Source organism: Coregonus clupeaformis, unplaced genomic scaffold, assembly GCF_020615455.1.
Source record: "Coregonus clupeaformis isolate EN_2021a unplaced genomic scaffold, ASM2061545v1 scaf1555, whole genome shotgun sequence".
In the NCBI taxonomy this organism is placed as follows: Eukaryota; Metazoa; Chordata; class Actinopteri; order Salmoniformes; family Salmonidae; genus Coregonus; species Coregonus clupeaformis.
This window is the reverse complement of record NW_025535009.1, coordinates 34,186-60,000: the sequence shown is the minus strand read 5'-3', so window position 1 is coordinate 60,000 and position 25,815 is coordinate 34,186. Positions and strand designations below refer to the sequence as shown.

Here is a 25,815-nt window from a genome sequence, read left to right as displayed (position 1 = left end):
ACCATAACACTTAGTGACCCACTAAACACCCTGACAGTATGATAATAATACACCATAACACTTAGTGACCCACTAAGCACCCAGACAGTATGATAATACACCATAACACTTAGTGACCCACTAAGCACCTGACAGTATGATAATACACCATAACACTTAGTGACCCACTAAGCACCCTGACAGTATGATAATAATACACCATAACACTTAGTGACCCACTAAGCACCCTGACAGTATGATAATACACCATAACACTTAGTGACCCACTAAACACCCTGACAGTATGATAATAATACACCATAACACTTAGTGACCCACTAAGCACCCAGACAGTATGATAATACACCATAACACTTAGTGACCCACTAAGCACCCTGACAGTATGATAATAATACACCATAACACTTAGTGACCCACTAAGCACCCAGACAGTATGATAATAATACACCATAACACTTAGTGACCCACTAAGCACCCTGACAGTATGATAATACACCATAACACTTAGTGACCCACTAAGCACCCTGACAGTATGATAATAATACACCATAACACTTAGTGACCCACTAAGCACCCAGACAGTATGATAATACACCATAACACTTAGTGACCCACTAAGCACCCTGACAGTATGATAATACACCACAACACTTAGTGACCCACTAAGCACCCAGACAGTATGATAATAATACACCATAACACTTAGTGACCCACTAAGCACCCAGACAGTATGATAATACACCATAACACTTAGTGACCCACTAAGCACCCTGACAGTATGATAATACACCATAACACTTAGTGACCCACTAAGCACCCTGACAGTATGATAATAATACACCATAACACTTAGTGACCCACTAAGCACCCTGACAGTATGATAATACACCATAACACTTAGTGACCCACTAAACACCCTGACAGTATGATAATAATACACCATAACACTTAGTGACCCACTAAGCACCCAGACAGTATGATAATACACCATAACACTTAGTGACCCACTAAGCACCCTGACAGTATGATAATAATACACCATAACACTCTAGTGACCCACTAAGCACCCAGACAGTATGATAATAATACACCATAACACTTAGTGACCACTAAGCACCCTGACAGTATGATAATACACCATAACACTTAGTGACCCACTAAGCACCCTGACAGTATGATAATAATACACCATAACACTTAGTGACCCACTAAGCACCCAGACAGTATGATAATACACCATAACACTTAGTGACCCACTAAGCACCCTGACAGTATGATAATACACCATAACACTTAGTGACCCACTAAGCACCCAGACAGTATGATAATAATACACCATAACACTTAGTGACCCACTAAGCACCCAGACAGTATGATAATACACCATAACACTTAGTGACCCACTAGCACCCAGACAGTATGATAATACACCATAACACTTAGTGACCCACTAAGCACCCAGACAGTATGATAATACACCATAACACTTAGTGACCCACTAAGCACCCAGACAGTATGATAATACACCATAACACTTAGTGACCCACTAAGCACCCAGACAGTATGATAATAATACACCATAACACTTAGTGACCCACTAAGCACCCAGACAGTATGATAATACACCATAAACACTTAGTGACCCACTAAGCACCCAGACAGTATGATAATACACCATAACAACACTTAGTGACTGCCAAAATATCCCCAACACAGCCACACACCAACACTGTAGCAAGACTGGATGGATTGAAACACTTGTAGAATTTAAAGAGCGTTTCTCTCTGTACATTGTCAGCATTTCTATTGGCTGTCCAAAAAGGCCTCCATTATTACCCGTCTCTGTTCCCTTTCTATTCATCCTCCTGTTTATCGTCAGTGTGTGCTGTGTTTGTTTGGAGCCAAGCGGTGGTGTTTGAGATGGGGGGTTTAGCACAGTGTTGTTGGCTCCGCAGGCATCATGCCGTGATCACTGCCTCTGATATTAGACAATTCTGTTTCTCCCCTCGGCACAAACAGACACAGATCGCCGTCACGCCAATCGATACACGAGATAGGATCAAAAAGATGGAAAGGATTGCAAAGAGGATAGAAGTTTACACGGATTTGAAAATAATTTTTTTTTAGAGCATGAGGGTTTTAGGAGAGAGGGAAGAGGGGAGGAGAGATATCAAAGGGTTTCGCTTGGTAGAAACATTGTGTTATTGAGGAAGGGAAGGGGCTTACAAATTGAGATGGAAAGTTATTATGAAAGCGGGTCCAATAAGAGAAGCAGAAGGGAGGAAAATAAAAAACATTGAGGGAAGATGAGGAGGGAGGCAGCGAAAGAGGAAAACTGTTGCTGAATGAAATCCCAGTCGCGTTTCAAGGCCGGCAACGCTGGAGTAGACGTAGTCAGTGGATTGGATAGGGCTGGCTCAGCATCACCTGCGGCATTGTGTTGTACAGAAAGACGTTGTTGGGTACTATGGATCAACAATACATTTATTTACGGTCACGGTGCTATCAAACAGCAGTCACATGGAACAGTCCAGACCTAACGGGGAAAGAGTCTGACCGAGACTAGAAGCCGAAAAAATTCAGACAAATTGCTCCTCAACAAATTCTATTAGGCTACACGGGGAGATGACATCTGTATCGTTTGGAATGTCTTCACTGTCAAGAACAGCTGCTCATGTACAATCCTTTAGCTTCCCAAATGGCACCCTATTACCTAGATACTGTAACGCACTACTTCTGACCAGAGCCCAATATGAGCCTTGGACAACAGTAGGGCGCTACACAGGGAATAGGGTGAACTCCTCAACTCACCGCTCAGCACTGCGACTGCCGACCACCTAATTCTATAAGTCATGCTTCCCTCCAGCAGAATAGGACATGGCAGGGAAGGGTCCACTCCGATGTCATGCTTCGCACTCAAACTGATCTGCATATCACAAACCCGGACTGACACCATATGCACTCCGTTAGACGCTTGTTAACGGAAGTGACATAGCAGTCAGGCTCATTCACACAGGCAGGAGACATGCAGACAGACAGGCAGGGAAGAAGAGAGAGAGACAGACAGACAGAGACAGAGAGAGACAGAGACAGAGAGAGACAGAGACAGAGAGACAGAGACACAGAGACAGAGAGACAGAGAGACAGAGACAGAGACAGAGAGACAGAGAGAGACAGAGAGAGAGAGACAGAGAGAGAGAGACACAGAGAGAGACAGAGAGAGAGACACAGAGAGAGACAGAGAGAGACACAGAGAGAGACAGAGAGAGAGACAGAGAGACAGAGAGAGAGCAGAGAGAGACAGAGAGACAGAGAGAGAGAAACGAGAGAGAAACGAGCGAGAGAAACGTGGGTTCGTACAGTCATTCCCATGAGCCTCCGATGTTAGTCTGGTAATGGGAGCATCACTACTGTAGACTGGAAACTGAACAAACCATCAGTAAAGAAAGAGAAAGGAAGAACGTGTTCAACAGTACGGACCAGGTGACGTGAGAGAAGGGAAGAGTGAGAGGCAAACAGGACAACAGACTGATTTCTAAAAGAGAAAAATAAATGTAGAAGTCTTACCACATCATCCTTAATGTTTTTAACGTGTAAATGCTAGAGGTGGGGGAAAGAAAAACCACAAAAATATCAGGACACGCAACAGTTATATACACTGAAGAAAAAAATATCAGGACACGCAACAGTTATGTACACTGAAGAAAAAAATAGGTGCATAGCATTTCAGTTTTCAGAGCAATCATATCAAGATGAAAGAAAAATCAAGTCAAGATAATCAATCAAAAAGTCAAATGTAGCCATTTAATTTCACCAAATCAAGGTGAGGACTACAGTTAAAAAGACAGCATGGTGCCGAGTTAATATGATGTTAATCCTCAGATCATTAACAGCATCGTATTGAGTTAATATGATGTTACTCCTCAGATCATTAACAGCATCATATTGAGTTAATATGATGTTACTCCTCAGATCATTAACAGCATCGTATTGAGTTAATATGCTGTTACTCCTCAGATCATTAACAGCATCATATTGAGTTAATATGATGTTACTCCTCAGATCATTAACAGCATCATATTGAGTTAATATGATGTTACTCCTCAGATCATTAACAGCATCATATTGAGTTAATATGATGTTACTCCTCAGATCATTAACAGCATCATATTGAGTTAATATGATGTTACTCCTCAGATCATTAACAGCATCATATTGAGTTAATATGATGTTACTCCTCAGATCATTAACAGCATCATATTGAGTTAATATGCTGTTACTCCTCAGATCATTAACAGCATGGTGCTGAGTTAATATGATGTGAGGATATCATATGACAGAACCAAGTGACAGTGTACAGAGAGAACAGGAGATGGCCTAGAACCGAGCCCTGTGGAACACCAGTAGAGAGAACAGGAGAGGGCCTAGAACTGAGCCCTGTGGAACACCAGTAGAGAGAACAGGAGAGGGCCTAGAACTGAGCCCTGTGGAACACCAGTAGAGAGAACAGGAGAGGGCCTAGAACTGAGCCCTGTGGAATACCAGTAGAGAGAACAGGAGCGGGCCTAGAACCGAGCCCTGTGGAACACTTGTAGTTAAGGAGGACCAAGTTCTTTACAAAAAGCTTTACAAAAAAGTTGACAAAAACTGTTGAGAAAAATAGAACGAGAAAAACGACAGAAACATCCACCACGCTCCAGAGCATTAATCTAAAGCCCAGTTTGGCCCGGCCAGCAGGATGAATGTGTCATGTAAATGTGGAGCCCTATTACCTGGCTGCTGTGAGCCTGTGTGTACAGAGGACATTCTCCGCTAGGTTAAACCCTGATTTCTCACTGGGCCCTGCAGAGTGTAAAAGCTACGCTAATGTTCTCCTGGTGGGGAAAGAGAACACAGCCAGAATTCAAACGCCTTAACTCCAATAGTCAGGACTGTGCTCAGGGCTCAGACTATGCTAGTGTGCTACAGACCCATAGCCTATGTAAAGTAAGGCTCTGGTGTGCTGTATACAAATCAGGCAATCTAAAGACTAATCCTATTGTTCCAATGTTCACCCCTGGCTTTTACTTCAAAATACAATGCACTAATTGAGGCAAGGGAAATGGGTTCTCGTACAGAAAGAACATAAGCAAACTAACTGGTATCCAAAACTCTATTCCACTGTTGAATCCTGTTTGATTTAACCCCTGCTTCTTCAGTTTCACTTCATCTCAGTTTGAGTGGCGTCTGGCATGAGACTCAGAAAGGCCCACACATGCAGAGATGTGCATATCCTATCCGAGACCATCAACTCATTAACTCAACAATTCTCGAGACGGAGGAGCTGACGATTTTTTTTTAAGACGACCGCGGACGCGAAAAAAAAAAAAAAAAAAAAAAAAAGACTGGAACCAATCAACAATTTCCATCTGTGCATGAAAATATTGACAAGGAAAAAGGTTACTTTGGTCTCCTATCGCTGGAGCCAAGCAGAGGAGCGGAGAAGCGGAGCTACGCAGGAGGAACCAGAAGCATCAATCAATACATCAGGCCTATAATTACCATAAAACCCACAAGGCAGAGCGTAAAACATGTCAACCTGTCAAAGCAGACCGCTAATGAGTTTCTGGGATTAACATTTTTACAACTTCCATTTGGGAACAAACTACTCTCAGCCAGGCAGAGAGCCAGCAGAGTAACCAAATGAAATATTTCTCTCCCTCAGATCAATTCAACGATTAGCCCAGCGAGTTGAGGAAGAAATATGTGCATATATACATATGACAGGATAATTGGACGCATAACTATTGAACCTAAAAAGGAAGGAGTACTGTCTAACTCCACTATACAACGCCCACAACCTGACAATTTACAAAGACACACTGCAGCACAACGCAGTGGACGTGTCCTCGATGGCACCCTATTCCCTCCGACATAGTGCACTACTTTTGACCAGAACAGGGTGCTGTTTGGGAGGCTTACAGTAGCTACGCCCAGGCGGGGGGACTACATCTGAAAACACTAAAAAAAAAAAAAAAAAAGAAGGCAAGTTATGACAAAAATTATGCATTCAAATGTCATTTCTGTCAACGATCGACTCGAGACGAAATCAAAATCGCTAGACGCAAATAACCATCCCACAAAAACGTGTAGGCCTATTACGCTTCGAGTTCTGACAGCTTCGTAGCCAACTGCTCCTCGGTGTCACCAAAGCTTCTCTTGGTCCCAAAGTTGGTCCATAATTAGAAAGTTAAACTAATGGCGAAACGGAACGTCGAATTGTGCAGTTTTTTTAAACTGGTTTGGAACTATTCCAAATTCATTAGGGGTACTCTCCTTTTCCACACAAGAGGCGAATCAGATCATAGAGAGGCGAATCAGATCATAGAGAGGCGAATCAGATCATAGAGAGGCGAATCAGATCATAGAGCGGCGAATCAGATCATAGAGGGGCGAATCAGATCATAGAGAGGCGAATCAGATCATAGAGAGGCGAATCAGATCATAGAGAGGCGAATCAGATCATAGAGAGGCGAATCGGATCATAGAGCGGCGAATCGGATCATAGAGAGGCGAATCAGATCATAGAGAGGCGAATCAGATCATAGAGAGGCGGAAGTGAGGCGATCGGCAGTTGAAACAATAACAAAGCTGAGGGCTGGAGAAACGTAACCACTCAAATTCCTAGACAGAGCTATGGACGTAAGGACTGACCATCCATCCGTAATATCAAAACCTAAAACCACTCATACTTGTCAGGTATAGCTCACCTTTTATTTTACATTACTCAAATATCCAATTAATGGTGGCCAATATTGAGAGATCGTGAGGCTACCCTCACATAGCTGAAATCACTTGATCAATGTATGTCCACTGACCATGAAAATAATGCAGTTATTTGGTGTGGGCCAGGGGTTTCCGAAGTGCTTTGGCCAACAACCCCATTTTGGATATGATTCTCACGACCCCAACCATGTGGAAAGAATTACGTAATTAACAGCCAATGTCTACTTTTTTATTTATTTGGGGCTATGGTAGTCAATTGAAAAACATTCTATATCAGTTTCTGATTGTCTTCTTAACTCACCATCACATACTTTTAAATGTGGGTCTATGACAGTCTATTGCAAATTAGTCTGACATCATGCATCTTATCTCACCCCCACTAATGAGATGGGTGTGGCTTTGATGCATGACGCGACGGAGCTTCTCAAAGTCAGGGGGCGTGGTCGACAGTGCACACCTCATCTCTGCTGTCACATCTAACCTGTTGTTGATATTTGGTTTTTAAATGCAGAAGAGAGCATATAATCCAGGTTGAAACAGATAAGAGCTGGCAAAAAGTGTACCATTAACTTTTATGGTGCTTTCAAGACAACAGGGGAACTGAAAGATACCAGGTCAAATCATGACGTCAGTTTTCTTCAGGTAGGAAAGTCGGAGCTCTAGAAAGAGGCGGGAGTTCCCGAGTTGAAATTCCCAGTTGGATGATTGAGACGTTTAATTGATAATTTAGCCTAATTAGCATAATTTACCAAAGTAGAATAGAGAATGCTCATCCCAAATGGCACCATACCTATTCCATATATATATATCATATATATTTATACATACATACATACATACATACAGCACCAGTCAAGATTGGACACAACTACTTGTTCAATGTTATTTATTCGTTTTTACTATTTTTTACATTGTAGAATAATAGTGAAGACATCAAAACTATGAAATAACACATATGGAATCATGTACTAACCAAAAACAGTGTTAAACAAATCAAAATATATTTTATACTTGAGATTCTTCAAATAGCCACCCTTTGCCTTGATGACAGCTTTGCACACTCTTGGCATTCTCTCAACCAGCTTCACCTGGAATGCTTTTCCAACAGTCTTGAAGGAGTTCCCACATATGCTGAGCACTTGTTAGCTTTTCCTTCACTCTGCGGTCCGACTCATCCCAAACCATCTCAGATGGGTTGAGGTCGGGGGATTGTGGAGGCCAGGTCATCTGATGCAGCACTCCATCACTCTCCTTCTTGGTCAAATAGCCCTTACACAGCCTGGAGGTGTGTTGGGTCATTGTCCTGTTGAAAAACATATGATAGTCATACTAAGCCCAAACCAGATGGGATAGCGTATCGCTGCAGAATGATGTGGTAGCCATGCTGGTTAATTCTAAATAAATCACAGACTAAGTCACCAGCAAAGCACCCCCACACCATAACACCTCCTCCTCCATGCTTTACGGTGGGAACCACACATGCGGAGATCGTCCATTCACCCACACCGTGTCTCACAAAGACATGGCGGTTGGAAACAAAGAATCTAAAATTTTTTAACTCCAGACCAAAGGACAAATTTCCACCGGTCTAATGTCCATTGCTCGTGTTTCTTAGCCCAAGCAAGTCTCTTCTTATTATTGGTGTCCTTTAGTAGTGGTTTCTTTGCAGCAATTCGATCATGAAGGCCTGATTCACGCAGTCTCCTCTGAACAGTTGATGTTGAGATGTGTCTGTGACTTGAACTCTGTGAAGCATTTATTTGGGCTGCAATTTCTGAGGCTGGTAACTCTAATGAACTTATCCTCTGCAGCAGAGGTAACTCTGGGTCTTCCTTTCCTGTGGCGGTCCTCATGAGAGCCAGTTTCATCATAGCGCTTGATGGTTTTTGCGACTGCACTTGAAGAGACTTTCAAAGTTCTTGAAATGTTCCGGATTGACTGATCTTCATGTCTTAAAGTAATGATGGACTGTCGTTTCTCTTTGCTTATTTGAGCTGTTCTTGCCATAATATGGACTTGGTATTTTACCAAATAGGGCTATCTTCAGCCAATCAGTTGTGTTGTGACAAGGTAGACAACATTATAGTCGGTCAAACTACAACTGTACATTTTCGCAACCTCCCTACCTTTCTTACTTGTGCTATTAACAGTACACACACACTCTCGACTCTCCTGCCAGCGACCGAAACAAAAACACCATCTCCTAAACATGCACGCACTGAGAGACACACACTGTGGTGGTTATTGGAGTTTGGCTCGACCATGCAACTCCCCCCATCAGTCTTACTTCATTAAAGGGAAGTCAAAGCGTATTGACACGGTTCACTATAAAACATGTAGTAGCTGGATCGATCAGGGAATCACTCCCAAAACTGGAAATGACCTTCGTTTAGGGGGGAAAAAAAGAAAAGCGTTTTCACAGCTTGATTAGTTTGACAAGCGAAAAATGAGGGTAAGAGTTAGACAAGTGCCAACTGTTAGCAACTAGAGGTCCAGGAGAGGCCATTAATTGACCGGCTACACTCACTCACTCACTCACTCACTCACTCACCACTCACTCACTCACTCACTCACTCACTCACTCACTCACTCACTCACTCACTCACTCACTCCTCACTCACTCACTCACTCACTCACTCACTCACTCACTCACTCACTCACTCACTCACTCACTCACTCACTCACTCACTCACTCACTCACTCACTCCTCCACTCACTCACTCACTCACTCACTCACCACCACTCACTCACTCACTCACTCACTCACTCACTCACTCACTCACTCACTCACCACCACTCACTCACTCACTCACTCACTCACTCACTCACTCACTCACTCACCACTCACTCACTCACTCACTCACCACCCTCACTCACTCACTCACTCACTCACCACTCCACCCACTCACTCACCACCACTCACCTCACTCACTCACTCACTCACTCACTCACTCACTCACTCACTCACTCACTCACTCACTCACTCACTCACTCACTCACTCACTCACTCACTCCACTCACTCACTCACCACTCACTCACTCACTCACTCACTCACTCACCACTCACTCACTCACTCACTCACCACTCACCACTCCCACTCACTCACTCACTCACTCACTCACTCACTCACTCACTCACTCACTCACTCACTCACTCTCACTCACTCTCTCTCACTCTCACTCACTCTCTCACTCTCTCACTCTCTCTCACTTCTGAGAACACAAGAGAGCTACCCAAAAGTCTTAATTAGGTTAGGCACAAATGCATTTACCATGAAACTTACATTTAACGGCGTAGTCTCAAATAGCCGCCTGTCCCTTTTAATAGGTCGGGCAAAGGCACACATTTCAGCAAATAAAAACGCTATAATAAGGGGCTGATAGACGGCCCTGATCCGTGAGACACATTTGACAGAAGTACCGAAAGTAACAAATTCTAGTACCGAATGCAAGACAAATGATACTATCGAAGTTTGGGATACCGTGCAACACTACAGAGTGGTGTCCATGTCAACGGCAGAAAATAATTAACTTCCCCACAGTGATGCTCCCAGCTCCTCTTCCATGGCTGGCAGCCTTTACCCAGAGACTCCAGACTCTAGCTGAGCCTTAAATTGCTGTGGGCTCCTGTCAAAAAGTAGTGCACTACGTTAGGAAATTCTCCAACCAGTCTCTCCAAGGCCCACCACCAGCAGCCTCACCATCTGCAAGACCTCCGGTCCTGGCCAACAAGACACTTAACAGACCCAGGAATTGAGAGGGAGAGGAGGGAGACTAACAAACTGACTAATATCCATAAGATCCCTAAAGCTCTGACTAAGATAAACATTTGTGTTGTCTCGATACCAAGTCTCACGATACTAGGAAGTAAGGAAGCAAAAGGAAACAAAAAACATGAAGCGGATTGAATGTCTTGGAGGAAACCCAGTCCTAATGTTGGGGAAAAAAACTGCCTCACGTTGTCACCCAGAGTCACGTGTGTATTTCGCAAGCTATAGCGTTGTATCTCGATACTGGCGTCGTGAAATCAAGATCCCTAAAAAGCAACAATATCTAGGGCTGTGACGGTCATGGAATTTTGGGATGATGGTAATTGGCCAGCCAAAATGACCGCGGTCACCGTAATAACAGTTCGAATAGCAAAAACTGTAAATACAATTAAATATTCATTACATTTCTATGTGCGCTGCTGCTAAAAAAGGGGAGGGAGGCGTTGCCTAGGCAACCGAAAACGTGTTTGCTACAACACCTTGTTTGTTTCATCACGTTGTTAAGAGTCCATGACACTGCAGAAACGGACTCAGCCACACGAATGCCCAGCTGTCGCGTCTACAGTCAGCTGTTCGCTCCAAAAAAGTAAAATAATGTTAATTTTTTTAACGGTTATGAGTCTTCCATAACCATCGGTTACACGTTTTATGTTCAATTATATGACAGCCCTAACAATATCCTCCAGTCTCGAAACCCAGCCCCAAAATGACTTATTCAGAAATGTCAACATTGCAAATACAATGTTGTTTTCTCCCCACTGTGACAGAAAGAATACAGCTTTTTCCAGTTAGTTCAGCTTTGAGAAAGCAAGGGGGAAATCACAATCCACATGGCAGACAGCTAGCAGGACCGATGCTTTAGCAGCCTGATCAGCAGGTTCAGTACAAGTTGGACGAACTATTACAAGAAATAAAGAGGGAAATGAGAGGGAGGTTGGATGAAATAACAGCCAGCCAAATGCAGCTATCCCATTAACTAGGAGACCAGAGAAAACAAACGCTGGAAGATCGTCCCAAATGGCACCCTATTCTCTATATATAGTGCACTACTTTTAGGGAATATAGTGACATTTGGGACGCACCCTAAAGGTGTAACACAGCGGACCCCAGAGGAAAAATAGACAGAAAACCAGACTGCAGATACAGAGAGGCTGAAACTACAGGTGATGTAGGTCATGTTATTGGCTGAAACTACTGGTGAGGTAGGTCATGTTATTGGCTGAAACTACTGGTGAGGTAGGTCACGTTATTGGCTGAAACTACTGGTGAGGTAGGTCACGTTATTGGCTGAAACTACTGGTGAGGTAGGTCATGTTATTGGCTGAAACTACAGGTGATGTAGGTCATGTTATTGGCTGAAACTACTGGTGAGGTAGGTCATGTTATTGGCTGAAACTACTGGTGAGGTAGGTCATGTTATTGGCTGAAACTACTGGTGAGGTAGGTCATGTTATTGGCTGAAACTACTGGTGAGGTAGGTCATGTTATTGGCTGAAACTACTGGTGAGGTAGGTCATATACAGGAAGCGGCACAGGTCCTAATCCAGGCACTTGTCATCTCCCCGTCTGGATTACTGCAACTCGCTGTTGGCTGGGCTCCCCTGCCTGTGCCATTAAACTCCTACAACTCATCCAGAACGCCGCAGCCCGTCTGGTGTTCTACCTTCCCAAGTTCTCTCACGTCACCCCGCTCCTCCGCACACTCCACTGGCTTCCAGTTGAAGCTCGCATCTGCTACAAGACCATGGTGCTTGCCTACGGAGCTGTGAGGGGAACGGCACCTCCGCACCTTCAGGCTCTGATCAGTCCCCTACACCCAAACGAGGGCATTGCGTTCATCCACCTCTGGCCTGCTGGCCCCCTACCTCTGCGGAAGCATAAGTTCCGGCTCAGCCCAGTCAAAACTGTTCGCTGCTCTGGCACCCCAATGGTGGAACAAGCTCCCTCACGACGCCAGGACAGCGGAGTCACTCACCACCTTCCGGAGACACTTGAAACCCCCACCTCTTTAAGGAATACCTGGGGGTAGGATAAAGTAATCCCTTCTACCCACCCCCTTACCCCACCAAAAAAAAACATGTGTAAGTCGCTCTGGATAAGAGCGTCTGCTAAATGACGAAAATGTAAATGTAAATGTCTCTTCCCAACAGTCAATCGGCAGAAGAACACAGCACTCAGCAGCAGATTACAAATCCCACCCCTTGACAGGGCTGTAGACTAACATGTTCCCTTGATACCACAAACTGAGTTGGTCGCACCAGCCCATGATTTGGGTCACACCAGCCCATGATTTGGGTCACACCAGCCCATGATTTGGGTCACACCAGCCCATGATTTGGGTCACACCAGCCCATGATTTGGGTCACACCAGCCCATGATTTGGGTCACACCAGCCCATGATTTGGGTCACACCAGCCCATGATTTGGGTCACACCAGCCCATGATTTGGGTCACACCAGCCCATGATTTGGGTCACACCAGCCCATGATTTGGGTCACACCAGCCCATGATTTGGGTCACACCAGCCCATGATTTGGGTCGCACCAGCCCATGATTTGGTCACACCAGCCCATGATTTGGGTCACACCAGCCCATGATTTGGGTCACACCAGCCCATGATTTGGTCACACCAGCCCATGATTTGGGTCACACCAGCCCATGATTTGGTCACACCAGCCCATGATTTGGGTCACACCAGCCCATGATTTGGTCACACCAGCCCATGATTTGGGTCACACCAGCCCATGATTTGGGTCACACCAGCCCATGATTTGGTCACACCAGCCCATGATTTGGGTCACACCAGCCCATGATTTGGTCACACCAGCCCATGGTTTGGTCACACCAGCCCATGATTTGGGTCACACCAGCCCATGATTTGGTCACACCAGCCCATGATTTGGGTCACACCAGCCCATGATTTGGTCACACCAGCCCATGATTTGGGTCACCCAGCCCATGATTTGGGTCACACCAGCCCATGATTTGGGTCACACCAGCCCATGATTTGGGTCACACCAGCCCATGATTTGGGTCACACCAGCCCATGATTTGGTCACACCAGCCCATGATTTGGTCACACCAGCCCATGATTTGGTCACACCAGCCCATGATTTGGTCACACCAGCCCATGATTTGGTCACACCAGCCCATGATTTGGGTCACACCAGCCCATGATTTGGTCACACCAGCCCATGATTTGGTCACACCAGCCCATGATTTGGGTCACACCAGCCCATGATTTGGGTCACACCAGCCCATGATTTGGTCACACCAGCCCATGATTTGGGTCACACCAGCCCATGATTTGGGTCACACCAGCCCATGATTTGGGTCACACCAGCCCATGATTTGATAGCACCCAATTTTCTGGGTGGCGTCATGCAATAGAAATAATTAGAAATCACCTTATAAAAGTAATTCACAATGCTTTAAACTGTTATAGACTACTGACATGGTTATTCAAGAAACTAAGTCGTTTCATCTAACATGTCCAAGCAGAAAACGCATGAGTCAAGATGTTGACGTTCAACCTAATCCAGTGATGTCATGAATTGTGATTTGACAAGAAGGTATGGTTATATTTTATATACTGTTAAAAATAGGGCTCCAGAATTGTACATCTTTAGGTGCACTAACATCATACGGTCATTTATTTTGGTGCCATTTCACCACACGAGAAACACATTAGCTAGATCGCCTAACACTAAATATAAATACCCACTGCTAGCAGCCATGTATTCATCTAACAGTAAATGTAATGATAAATAACGTTGCAGTTGTAGCACGCTACCTATGCACTCACAATGGCTGATGGGCAAATTGCACGTTTTCGTGCGCTCAGTATCGTAAAGCCATATGAAATATCCGGGTTGTAAAATAGTTGCTACTGAGTTCAATATTAAAAGAGACGCATAAATAAAAATGTAGACCCACAGATATGGAGTGATTTCAAATGTCAACAGAAATTGTATTTCATTTCCATAATTTTGTATTAGGATATTGAATAAAAATTTTAAAAAAAGGTGCATTATGCAGAAATCGCTACCGCCATTTCCTGGCTGCTCAAATTTGAGTAGTTCGCTTAATTTCAGTTTATGTGACAAAACATGCAAGTATAGTGTAGATAATCATTGTAGCATCTAAAATCGCTGTGAAACTTTTCCATAACCCAAAATATTGTATTTTTCAGCTGTTTGAAGGTGATGTAAAAAACGAAAATTAAAAAACATAACTTAACAGGAAGTATAGAAATGGCACATAGAACAGATCTACCACATCTTAGACTTGCTTTCATTGAGAATGACAGATCCATAACTCACATTTCTGTGTGAATTTGGTCGTGTCGCCCAAAAAGTTACAATATTGCAACAACAACAAAAAATGTGTAATGCATGAATTTAATCCTTGAATTCATAAACTGAACTTGTATTTCATGATTTGAGACTGAATTGAATGAATAATGCATTCAGTTTTTAAATTCTATTTATATATTCAATTTCAATATGGTAGATATTGCATTCATTGTCCGTGTATCAAGTTTACAAACTATCATTTCAAGTTTATCAAAGTTTCATATATTCAACTTATCAGACGTATTCAGATTCAGTTTAAAAATGTAGTTCTCTAAATTCAGATTCAAAACCAGATATGTTTTTTGTTGTTGGTACTTTGCCAGCCAGGCAAGGTAGAGGAGAACAGATAGAATCAAACTCTCTCTGTGGTAAACAGAAGCTTCTGGCGGTTTGTGAAGCCAATGTGGCATGTTGAATCCTGTGAATTTGGCTCTTGCTCTTGAACCGTTTTGTCTATAAGCCAGTGTTTCCTCCAAGACGGGGGCCTCTAAAAATCAGCCACTTCAAAAGGGCCGACCGTGCCTCCCCCGCCACGCCCCCTGCCCCGCCCTCAAGCCCCTTTTTTGATCCAGAACAACCTGCACACACCCACCCCTTGGGCTGGCATCTCATCAAAGCTGGCTGTATTCATGACATCCCTCCTCTTTAAAATCCCATTCCATTTGCACTGTGAGCGGATTTAGATGGTGAAGCCAGTTCTCCTAATGTGAGAGTCGAGGCCCCATTAGAGCAGAACACTCAACATAAACACACATGACACACTCACACTTCATTCCCCACAAATATCCCACCTGACACACACACACACCCCCCATCTCCACCACCCTCCCCAAGAACACACCACTTCCATTCCCCACCAGACAGACTATTTTTTTACATTTTAGTCATTTTAGCAGACGCTCTTATCCAGAGCGATTTACAGGAGCAATTAGGGTTAAGTGCCCTTGCTCAAGGGCACGTCGACAGATTTTTCACCTAGTCGGCTCGGGGATTAGAACCAGCGACCTTTCGGTTACTGGCACAACGCTCTTACCACTCGGCTACCTGCCACTAAACCAGTCTAATTCTATTTCAGCAGGCCAACACACATTGAGGATTTTATACGTTTAACTCCACCTCTGTTTTTCCACACCAATTACAAGTTGATTTAGATGTATTCTTTTATAAAACGTGTTCCATTCAACTGAAAAAGCCATGAACAGAACAGTGTAAGTGGAACTATAAACAATAAGACGTGTGTTAAATACATTTTAGTCATTTTAGCAGACCCCTCTTATCCAGAGCGACTTACAGTTTAGTGAGTGCATACATTTTCTACCATACTGCCCCCCGTGGGAATCGAACCACACAACAACCTGGCGTTGCAAGCACCATGCTCTACCAACTGAGCAACACGGGGGGCTATACACCTACAACAACAGGTCCCACTTGGCGGAGGCCGATTCCTTTCCGTCTAGCTTTACCAATGGACTGGATGGAGGCTCAGTCACCAAGCCCAGTGTCATATCAATTATTCATTCTGAAAGGTCATTACTGAACACAGTCAAAGATCATCCAGAAGTTATTAGTCAACCAAAAGAACTTCAAGATGGATACGGGGGACTAGATCTGTCCCCTGGGACTAAGGCCGGACAAACGTTGTGGTTGCATCCCAATCCCGGCTCTGGTCAAAAAGTAGCGCACTATATAGGGAATAGGGTGCTATTTGGGGTCATAAGCTGTGTACAAAAGTCTTTCAGAAACAACAAGGTCTCCCACTCTTTGCCATGTTTTTGTTGACGCACGATATATACAATTCAGAGCATGTAAGAAGTCTGACCTATTCCAAAAAGGTGTTGAGGTGGTAAAAGGGCAAAGGAGTGAGGAATCACCCACCCACACTTTCGATTGGAAAAATAAGGCCAGAATACCTGGAAACAATTTGTACACAGCAATGGACTCATTTTCACTTCACGGTTATCAGTACATTCCTTTTTAATTCAAACTTAGCATACTGTATCTTTCAATTACTGACTGTCCACGACTGCGTCCGCCATAACAGCCCAACTAAAATCAGGTGTCGGGGAGTGTGGAGAACAAGCAATGAAGAATTAGGAGAGCAGAGAGGGAGAGAGGAAGAGAGAGAGAGGGAGAAAGAGAGGGAAGAGAAACAGAAAGAGGGTGAGAGAGGGTGGGGGGTGAAGAGAGAGAAAGAGCTAGAAAGAGAGAGAGTGAACGAACGAACGAACAAGAGAGAATTAACCTTAGCTAGCGCGACCATGAAGGTCAGTGAGAACGAGACGTATGAATGGCCAACGAACAGATTTAGTCCGCCGGGCCCAGCCAGCCCCCTTGTAATTCTAACCCATTAAAAATCAAATCGTCAGCGTCCCCAAATGGCACTATTCCCTATATAGTGCACTACTTTTTGACCAGGGCCCCATAGCACTATATAGGGAATAGGAGCCATTTCAGAAGCAGTCTCTGTGTTACCTGCAACTCCATCAGCGTAGGCCCCTAATCATGTCAACTCCAGTCCATTAGGCTCCATCAAGGTGGAGGCCCCTAATCATGTCAACTCCAGTCCATTTAGGCTCCATCAGGTGGAGGCCCCTAATCATGTCAACTCCAGTCCATTAGGCTCCATCAGGTGGAGGCCCCTAATCATGTCAATTAGTCCATTGCTCCATCAAGGTGGGAGTGCCCCTAATCATGTCAATTCCATCCATTAGGCTCCATCAAGGTGGAGGCCCCTAATCACGTCAACTCCCAGTCCATTAGGCAGTCCATCAAGGTGGAGGCCCCCTAATCGCCGTCAATTCCAGTCCATTAGGCTCCATAAGGTGGAGGCCCCTAATCATGTCAATTCCAGTCCATTAGGCTCCATCCCGAGCAGCGCCGGCCACCAGGTGGATGGTTGTCTTAACCTTGCCAGAGGGAGACCTGATTGACAGGACAGGGCTGCCATCCAACACAGGATGCTGACGCCGTGGTTTGCATCCCAAATGGCCTCCTATTTATTCCATGGGGCTCTGGGAAAAAAGTAGTGCAACTATATAGGGAGTAAAGGGTGCCATTTTCTCAAGCAGTTACGTGGAAAGGAGAGAGGTAGATGGACGGCAGTAATACTCTCTTCAAAGACAACTGTGATTGCGGAATCAAAGAAAGTAATGAGGTTGTGTGTCACGACTGGAATTGATAAGACATTTTTGAGGGCGACGTGGTTGAGATCAATGACGTATATAAACCCTGGGTTTGCTGATGCTATGTATTGGCCATTGAGATAAAAAGACTGACTGGAATATGAAGCCTGAAACACTACAACATCATAGCTAATCATTAATACAGGAAGAACACAGAACAGAAACACAACCCTAATCATTAATACAGGAAGAACACAGAACAGAAACACAATCAACATCCTAATCATTAATACAGGAAGAACACAGAACAGAAACACAACATCCTAATCATTAATACAGGAAGAACACAGAACAGAAACACAACAACATTCTAACCTCATTAATACAGGAAGAACACAGAACAGAAACACAACATCCTAATCATTGATACAGGAAGAACACAGAACAGAAAAACACAAATCACAATCATTAATACAGGAAGAACACAGAACAACCATCTAATCATTAATACAGGAAGAACACAGAACAGAAACACAACAACCTAATCATTAATACAGGAAGAACACAGAACAGAAACACAACAACATCCTAATCATTAATACAGGAAGAACACAGAACAGAAACACAACATCAAATCATTAATACAGGAAGAACACAGAACAGAAACACAACATCCTAATCATTAATACAGGAAGAACAAGCTCCCGAGTGGCGCAGCCGTTCTAAGGCACAATATCTCAGGGCTAGAGGCGTCACTCACAGACCCTGGTTCGATTCCAGGCTGTATCACAATCCAGCCTTGATTAGGAGTCATAGGGTGGCCACAATTGACCCAGCCGTCGGGGTTTCCATCATTGTAAATAAGGATTTTGTTCTTACCTTTGACTTGCCTAGTTAAATAAAGGTTAAATAAAAATAACAAAAAATTAAGGAAAAATATGGAGTTTTGGTGCAGGTACAGCCAATAAGTGCAAAAATAATATTCGCGAATTGTCAAACGATACATCGTCCCCGATATGTAACTGCTATAAATGTTTCTCCCCAACACTAGCGTGAGGACAGAGAGGCAGGATATCGGTCGTCCGTCTGTGAGGAGTGAAATGACTGGGCTGACAGCAAGTGCGTCCCAAATAACACCCTATTCCCTGTATAGTGCAATACCCTGTGGGGCTCTGGGCAAAGGTAGTGCACTATATAGGAATAACGGGTGGGGACACAGCCAGAGAGGGGAAGTGACTGGGCTGACAGCTAGTCCCTACGGGCTCCAGCTAGGTCAGGGGCTGGGCGGGCAAGGCAGGACCAACTGGTCCTGAATAGCAATCACTGAGGCAGGGGCCAGCCAGCGCCAGGTGTGTCCCAAACACACACTGTAGTGAGACCCTGCAGTGGAGCCCCTGAGCCAAAAGCAAGTGCACTACTTAAGGGAACGGGCGGCTCTATTTGTAGGATAGTAGCCAAACAGCCACAGCCAGGCAGTGGTGGATTCCTAGCCCTGCCACACCAAATGACCGGAGGTAGGATATGAAATGCAAAGAACTCTAGTATTATCATCCTTGTGGTTTAACACAGACGCATCCTTGGGGCTATCCGGGAGGTAGAGGGGAAATGCACTAGACTTGATACCGCGTTAAATCAAACAGCCGCCCTCTTCAAGGTGTGTGGTTATGGGTCTACTACAGACAGAACATCCCACGCTCTTACTGGGTTTCAGTCACCCCTGCACTCCTCCACTCTCCAACCCCAGTCTCTTCAAAACTCAGCAAAAAAATAGTTAGTGTACGGTAAAAAACTAAAATTCATTCTGATCTGTGCTGTTTGGCTGCTGCTCCCCAACCTGTTGTTGTGTTGTGTTCTGCGCTGTTGCGGGAAACGGGAAAGAAAAATTCTTTGCGCGATGCTGTGTTCCATGGAGCCAGCCATGAACGCCGGCTGATCTCCACGCCCGCCTCACAGTGAAGTGAGGGATGGAGGCCAGCGCCACTGCCGTCTACTCCACTGACCACAGAGGCTGCATCCTATTCTTATGGGCCTGGGCCAAAACAAGTGCACTATATAGAGGGACAGGGTGACATTTGGAACACAAACACAGTCAGGCTAAAGCCACCACCACTGCAGCAAACCAACAAGCGCTGCGCAAAATTTCTATTTTGTGCCAGAAGGACTCCCCGCTACCAAAACACTGGCAGCAAACAGAGGACCGTGTCAAAAGAGGATTAAAACAGAGCCGGAAAGGGGACCGGAAACACAGGACCTGAACACAACAGGCGGGAAGCAGGTAAATACGGACCGCAAAGAGGGTATTGTAAAGCAAAATCAGAAATAACAGTGAACTAGCATATCAAGAGGATCAATGATTACTGCTTTTAGGAAAGCAACCCACAACACAAGTCAAAAACACAGAAAAATTAAAAAAGAGTTGATCTGACAGCTACTTTTATTTAAAAATCACATATAAAATAAATAAAGGCAAACGAGCCACTAACTGGAAGGAGAAAACCGCACAGCAGCACATCCAGCCCTGGGACTCACACTCCACCCTGATATAACCTCTCTCCTGAAGCTTTTTCATTGTTTCAGCATGTTTGGGAAATGTTCACGCTTTTTCATTAAAAAAGGGAGGGAACGGTCTCTTGTTAACTGCACCTGGGTTAGGTGGAGTGGGACATGTTGACATAATGCCAGGCCACACTGGCTATAGATCCTATAATTGCCTCTCTAGAAATGGTTCTGTGACTAATACGCTGCCAGTAGCACTGCTACCCAATCAGGAGAGAGAGACTGGGGTCACGTGTCCCAAAACTGGCACCCTATTCCATTTGTAGTGCAATACTTTTGATCAGAGCACGATGGGGGAATAGGGTGGTATAAAGTGGAATAGTGTGACATTTGAGACGCGGTTCCCATTTCCAACCCCTCACCTCTAAGTGACCAGATAGTGGTGTTCCAGCTCTATCTGCTTTTATTAGGAATTTCATGCTCTGTTTGCCACTAGTGTTTGGTTTGAATTTCCACCATTCCAGTTTCAAAACATTCCTCTCTCTCTCTCTCTTCTCTGTCTGTCTGTCTTTCACACTTTGAACTTGATCCAACGGAAAGCAAACACCCTTCCATCCAATCAATCATCTACTGTAAACGGAGCACTCACGGCCGCTAAGACCTAATACGTTGTCAATTAAGGAACAGCAGGGCAACCTAGGAGTCCAATGTATGCACTCATAGATGTTACAGCCGCCAAAACTACCCTCCTATAGTCTCTATCAGATGCACACTACCAGCCCTGCCACACACTGACCCCCGATAGTCTCTATAGATGCTACCAGCCCTGCCATTAACTGACCCTCCTATAGTCTCTCAGGATAGATGTTACCAGCCCTGCCATTAACTGACCCCTCCTATAGTCTCTATAGATGCTACCAGCTCCTGCCATTAACCGACCTTTGTTATAATGTACAGCCCTGCCATTATGACCTATATTTATAGATGTTACCAGTCCTGCCATAACTGACCCCATAGTCTCTATAGATGTTACCAGCCTGCCATTAACTGACCTCCTATGGTTTATAGATGTTACAGCCTGCCGCACTGACCCTATAGTCTTATAGATTTACCAGCCCTGCCAAGTAATAACTGACCCCCTATAGTCTCTATAGATGTTACCCAGCCCTGCCATTAACTGACCCCCCTATAGTCTCTATAGATGCTACCAGCCCTGCCACTAACCGACCCCCCTATAGTCTCTATAGATGTTACCAGCCCTGCCATTAACTGACCCCCCTATAGTCTCTATGATGTTACCAGCCCTGCCATTAACTGACCCCCTATAGTCTCTATAGATGTTACCAGCCCTGCCATTAACTGGACCCCCCTATAGTCTCATAGATGCTACAGCCCTGCCATTAACTGACCCCCCTATAGTCTCTATAGATGTTACCAGCCCTGCCATTAACTCACCCCCCTATAGTCTCTATAGACGAAACCAGCCCTGCCATTAACTGACCCCCTATAGTCTCTATAGATGCAACCAGCCCGCACACAGAACTGACTTCTCTATAGTCTCTATAGATGTTACCAGCCCTGCCACACTGACCTATAGTTTATAGACACAGCCCTGCCATTAACTGACCCCCCTATAGTCTCTGCAGCAGATGTTACCAGCCCTGCCATTAACTGACTTCTATAGCTCTCTATAGATGTTACCAGCCCTACAATAACTGACCCCCCTAGTCTCTATAGATGTTACCAGCCCAAGTGCATTAACTGACTCCTTCTATAGTCTCTATAGATGTTACCAGCCCTGCCATTAACTGACCCCCTATAGTCTCTACACAGGCAGATGCTACCAGCCCATATTAACTGACTCCTATAGTCCCCCATAGATGCTACCAGCCCTGCTATTAATCTGACCCCTATAGTCTCTATAGAGTGTTACCAGCCCCACAACTGACCTATAGTCTCTCTATAGATGTTACGCCCTAGCTGTTGTCTCCAGATCAAAGTATGAAAAGGGCCCATATGTTTACATTGATAAAGTTTGATCATACACGGTCCCCTCCCCCATGTCAAACACTTGGATTCAGGAGGCTGGTCCCCTCCCCCATGTCAAACATTCTGGGATTCAGGAGGCTGGTCCTCTCCTCTGTATGCTTCAAACACTTGGATTCAGGAGGCTGGTCCCCCTCCCCCATGTCAAACACTTGGTTCAGGAGGCTGGTCCTCCCCATGTCAAACACTTGACCCAGGAGGCTGGTCCCTCCCCCAATGTCAAACACTTGGATTCAGGAGGCTGGTCCCCTCCCCCATGTCAAACACTCTCTGGATTCAGGAGGCTGGTCCCCTCCCCCATGTCAAACACTTGAATTCAGGAGGCTGGTCCCCTCCCCTCATGTCAAACACTTGGATTCAGGAGGCTGGTCCCTCCCCAATGTGTCAAATACCTCTTGATTCACAGAGGCTGGTCCTCCCCCAATGTCAAACACTTGGATCTGTGGAGGCTGGGTCCCCTCCCCCCCATGTCAAACACTTGGATTCAGGAGGCTGGTCCTCTCCCCATGTCAAACACTTGGATCTGTGGAGGCCGGTCCCCTCCCCATGTCAAACACTTGGATTCAGGAGGCTGGTCCTCCCCATGTCAAATACTCTGATTCAGGAGGCTGGTCCCTCCCATGTCAAACACTTGATTCAGGAGGCTGGTCCCTCCCCATAAGCCAAACACTTGGATCCAGGAGGCCCATCCCTCCCCATGTCAAACACTTGGATTCAGGAGGCTGGTCCTCCCCAATGTCAAACACTTGGATTCAGGAGGCTGGTCCCCTCCCCATGTCAAACACTCTGGATTCAGGAGGTCATCCCTCCCCCATGCTCAAATACTTGGATTCAGGAGGCTGGTCCCTCCCCATGTCAAATACTTGGATTCAGGAGGCTGGTCCCCTCCTCCCCATGTCAAATACTCTGATTCAGGAGGCTGGTCCTCCCCCCCATGTCAAACACTTGGATTCAGGAGGCTGGTCCCTCCCATGTCAAACACTTGGGATTCAGGAGGCTGGTCCTCCCATGTCAAACACTTGGATTCAGGAGGCTGGTCCCCCCCATGTCAAACACTTGATTCAGGAGGCTGGTCCTCTCCCCCATGTCAAACACTTGGATCTAGGAGGCTGGTCCCTCCCAATGTCAAACACTTGATTCTAGAGGCTGGTCCCTCCCCCAAGGTCAACACTTGACTCAGGAGGAAGGACTATTAAGGGGATAGGTGACATCAGCCTAATCCTCATTTTAACACACCAATGTTAACATGATATTCTCTTACCTAATTCTAAACAAGGCTATTCCATTGCACAGCCACAGGCCTCTACTAGCAAGCTCCACCGCTGTGGGTTAATGCCTTTTGTAAGATTGTGTTCCAAGGATATAACATAACCAGTTGATACAGATTGTGGAACAAGATATAATATAACCTGTTGATATTACAGATTGTGTCTCCATTATATAATATGTCCAGTTGATATTACAGATTGTGTCTCATCATATAACATAACCAGGTGATATTACAGGGATTGTGTTCCATGATATAATATAACCTGTTGATATTACAGATTGTGTTCCATGATATAATATAACCTGTTGATATTATAGATTAGAATGTAATTATATAATATAACCAGTTGATATTGCTGATTGTGTTCCATTATAAAGGTCATAACCAGTTGATATTACAGTGATTGTGTTCCACATTATATAATATAACCAGTTGATATTACAGATTGTGTTCCATTATATAATATAAATCCAGTTGATATTATTAGATTTGGTTCCATTATATAATATAACCAGTTGATATTATGATTGTGTTCCACTATATAACATAAACCAGTTTTGATATTACAGATTGTGCTCTATGATATAATATAACCAGTTGATATTACAGATTGTGTTCCATGATATAATATAACCAGTTGATATTATGATTGTGTTCGTTCTTATCATATAATATAACCTGTTGATATTACAGATTGTGTTCCACTATATAACATAACCAGGTGATATTACAGATTGTGTTCTATGATATAATATAACCAGTTGATATTACAGTAGATTGTGTCTCCACTATGGTAATATAACCAGTTGATATTGGTTGTGATTGTGTTCCATGATATATAACCAGTTGATATTACAAGATTGTGTTCCATGATAATATAACCAGTTGATATTACAGATTGTGTTCATGATATAATATAACTAGTTGATATTAAGATTGTGTTCACTATATAATATATAACCTATTGATATTACAGATTGTGTTCCATGATATAATATAACCAGTTGATATTACAGATTGTGTTCCATGATATAATATAACCAGTTGATAATACAGATTGTGTTCCACTATATAATATAACCTGTTGATATTACAGATTGTGTTCCACTATATAATATAACCAGTTGATATTACAGATTGTGTTCCACTATAACTATAACCAGTTGATAATACAGATTGTGTTCCATGATATAACATAACCATTATTGATATTACAGATTGTGTTCCCACTATATAATATAACCAGTTGATATTACAGATTGTGTTCCACTATATGTAACATAACCAATTGATATTACAGTATTGTGTTCCATGATAAGTAATCCTAGTGGGATATTACAGATTGTGTTCCATGATATAACATAACCAGGTGATATTGAATTGTGTTCCATGATATAACATAACCAGTTGATATTACAGATTGTGTTCCAAGTGATATAACATAACCAGGTGATATTACAGATTGTGTTCCACTATATAACATAACCAGGTGATATTACAGATTGTGTTCCATGATATAACATAACCAGTTGATATTACAGATTGTGTTCCATGATATAATATAACCAGGTGATATTACAGATTGTGTTCCATGATATAACATAACCAGTTGATATTGGCCACAGATTGTGTTCCATGATATAACATAACCAGTTGATAACCACAGATTATAAGTTCCACTATATAACATAACCAGGTGATATTACAGATTGTGTTCCATGATAGCAACATAACCAGGTGGATATTCAGATTGTGTTTCAACTATATAACATAACCAGTTGATATTGCAGATTGTGTTCCATGATATAACATAACCAGTTGATATTACAGATTGTGTTCCATGATATAACATAACCAGGTGATATTACAGATTGTGGTAATTCCGCTGATGCTTTAAATAACCAGTTGATATTACAGATTGTGTTCCACTATATAACATAACCAGGTGATATTGCTAGATTGTGTTCCACTTTATAACATAACCAGTTGAT

The 25,815-nt window shown here is 43.9% G+C and overlaps 1 protein-coding gene across 1 annotated transcript in view; it reads right to left on the bottom strand.

The window, feature by feature from the left end:
- Positions 1-25,815, bottom strand: part of LOC123487237 (protein diaphanous homolog 3-like) — a 56,326-nt gene that overhangs the window by 21,282 nt on the left and 9,229 nt on the right. The window contains exon 2 of the mRNA XM_045218413.1: positions 3,568-3,600. Coding sequence (XP_045074348.1) covers positions 3,568-3,600 — 33 coding nt within the window. The remainder of the gene's footprint in view (positions 1-3,567; positions 3,601-25,815) is intronic.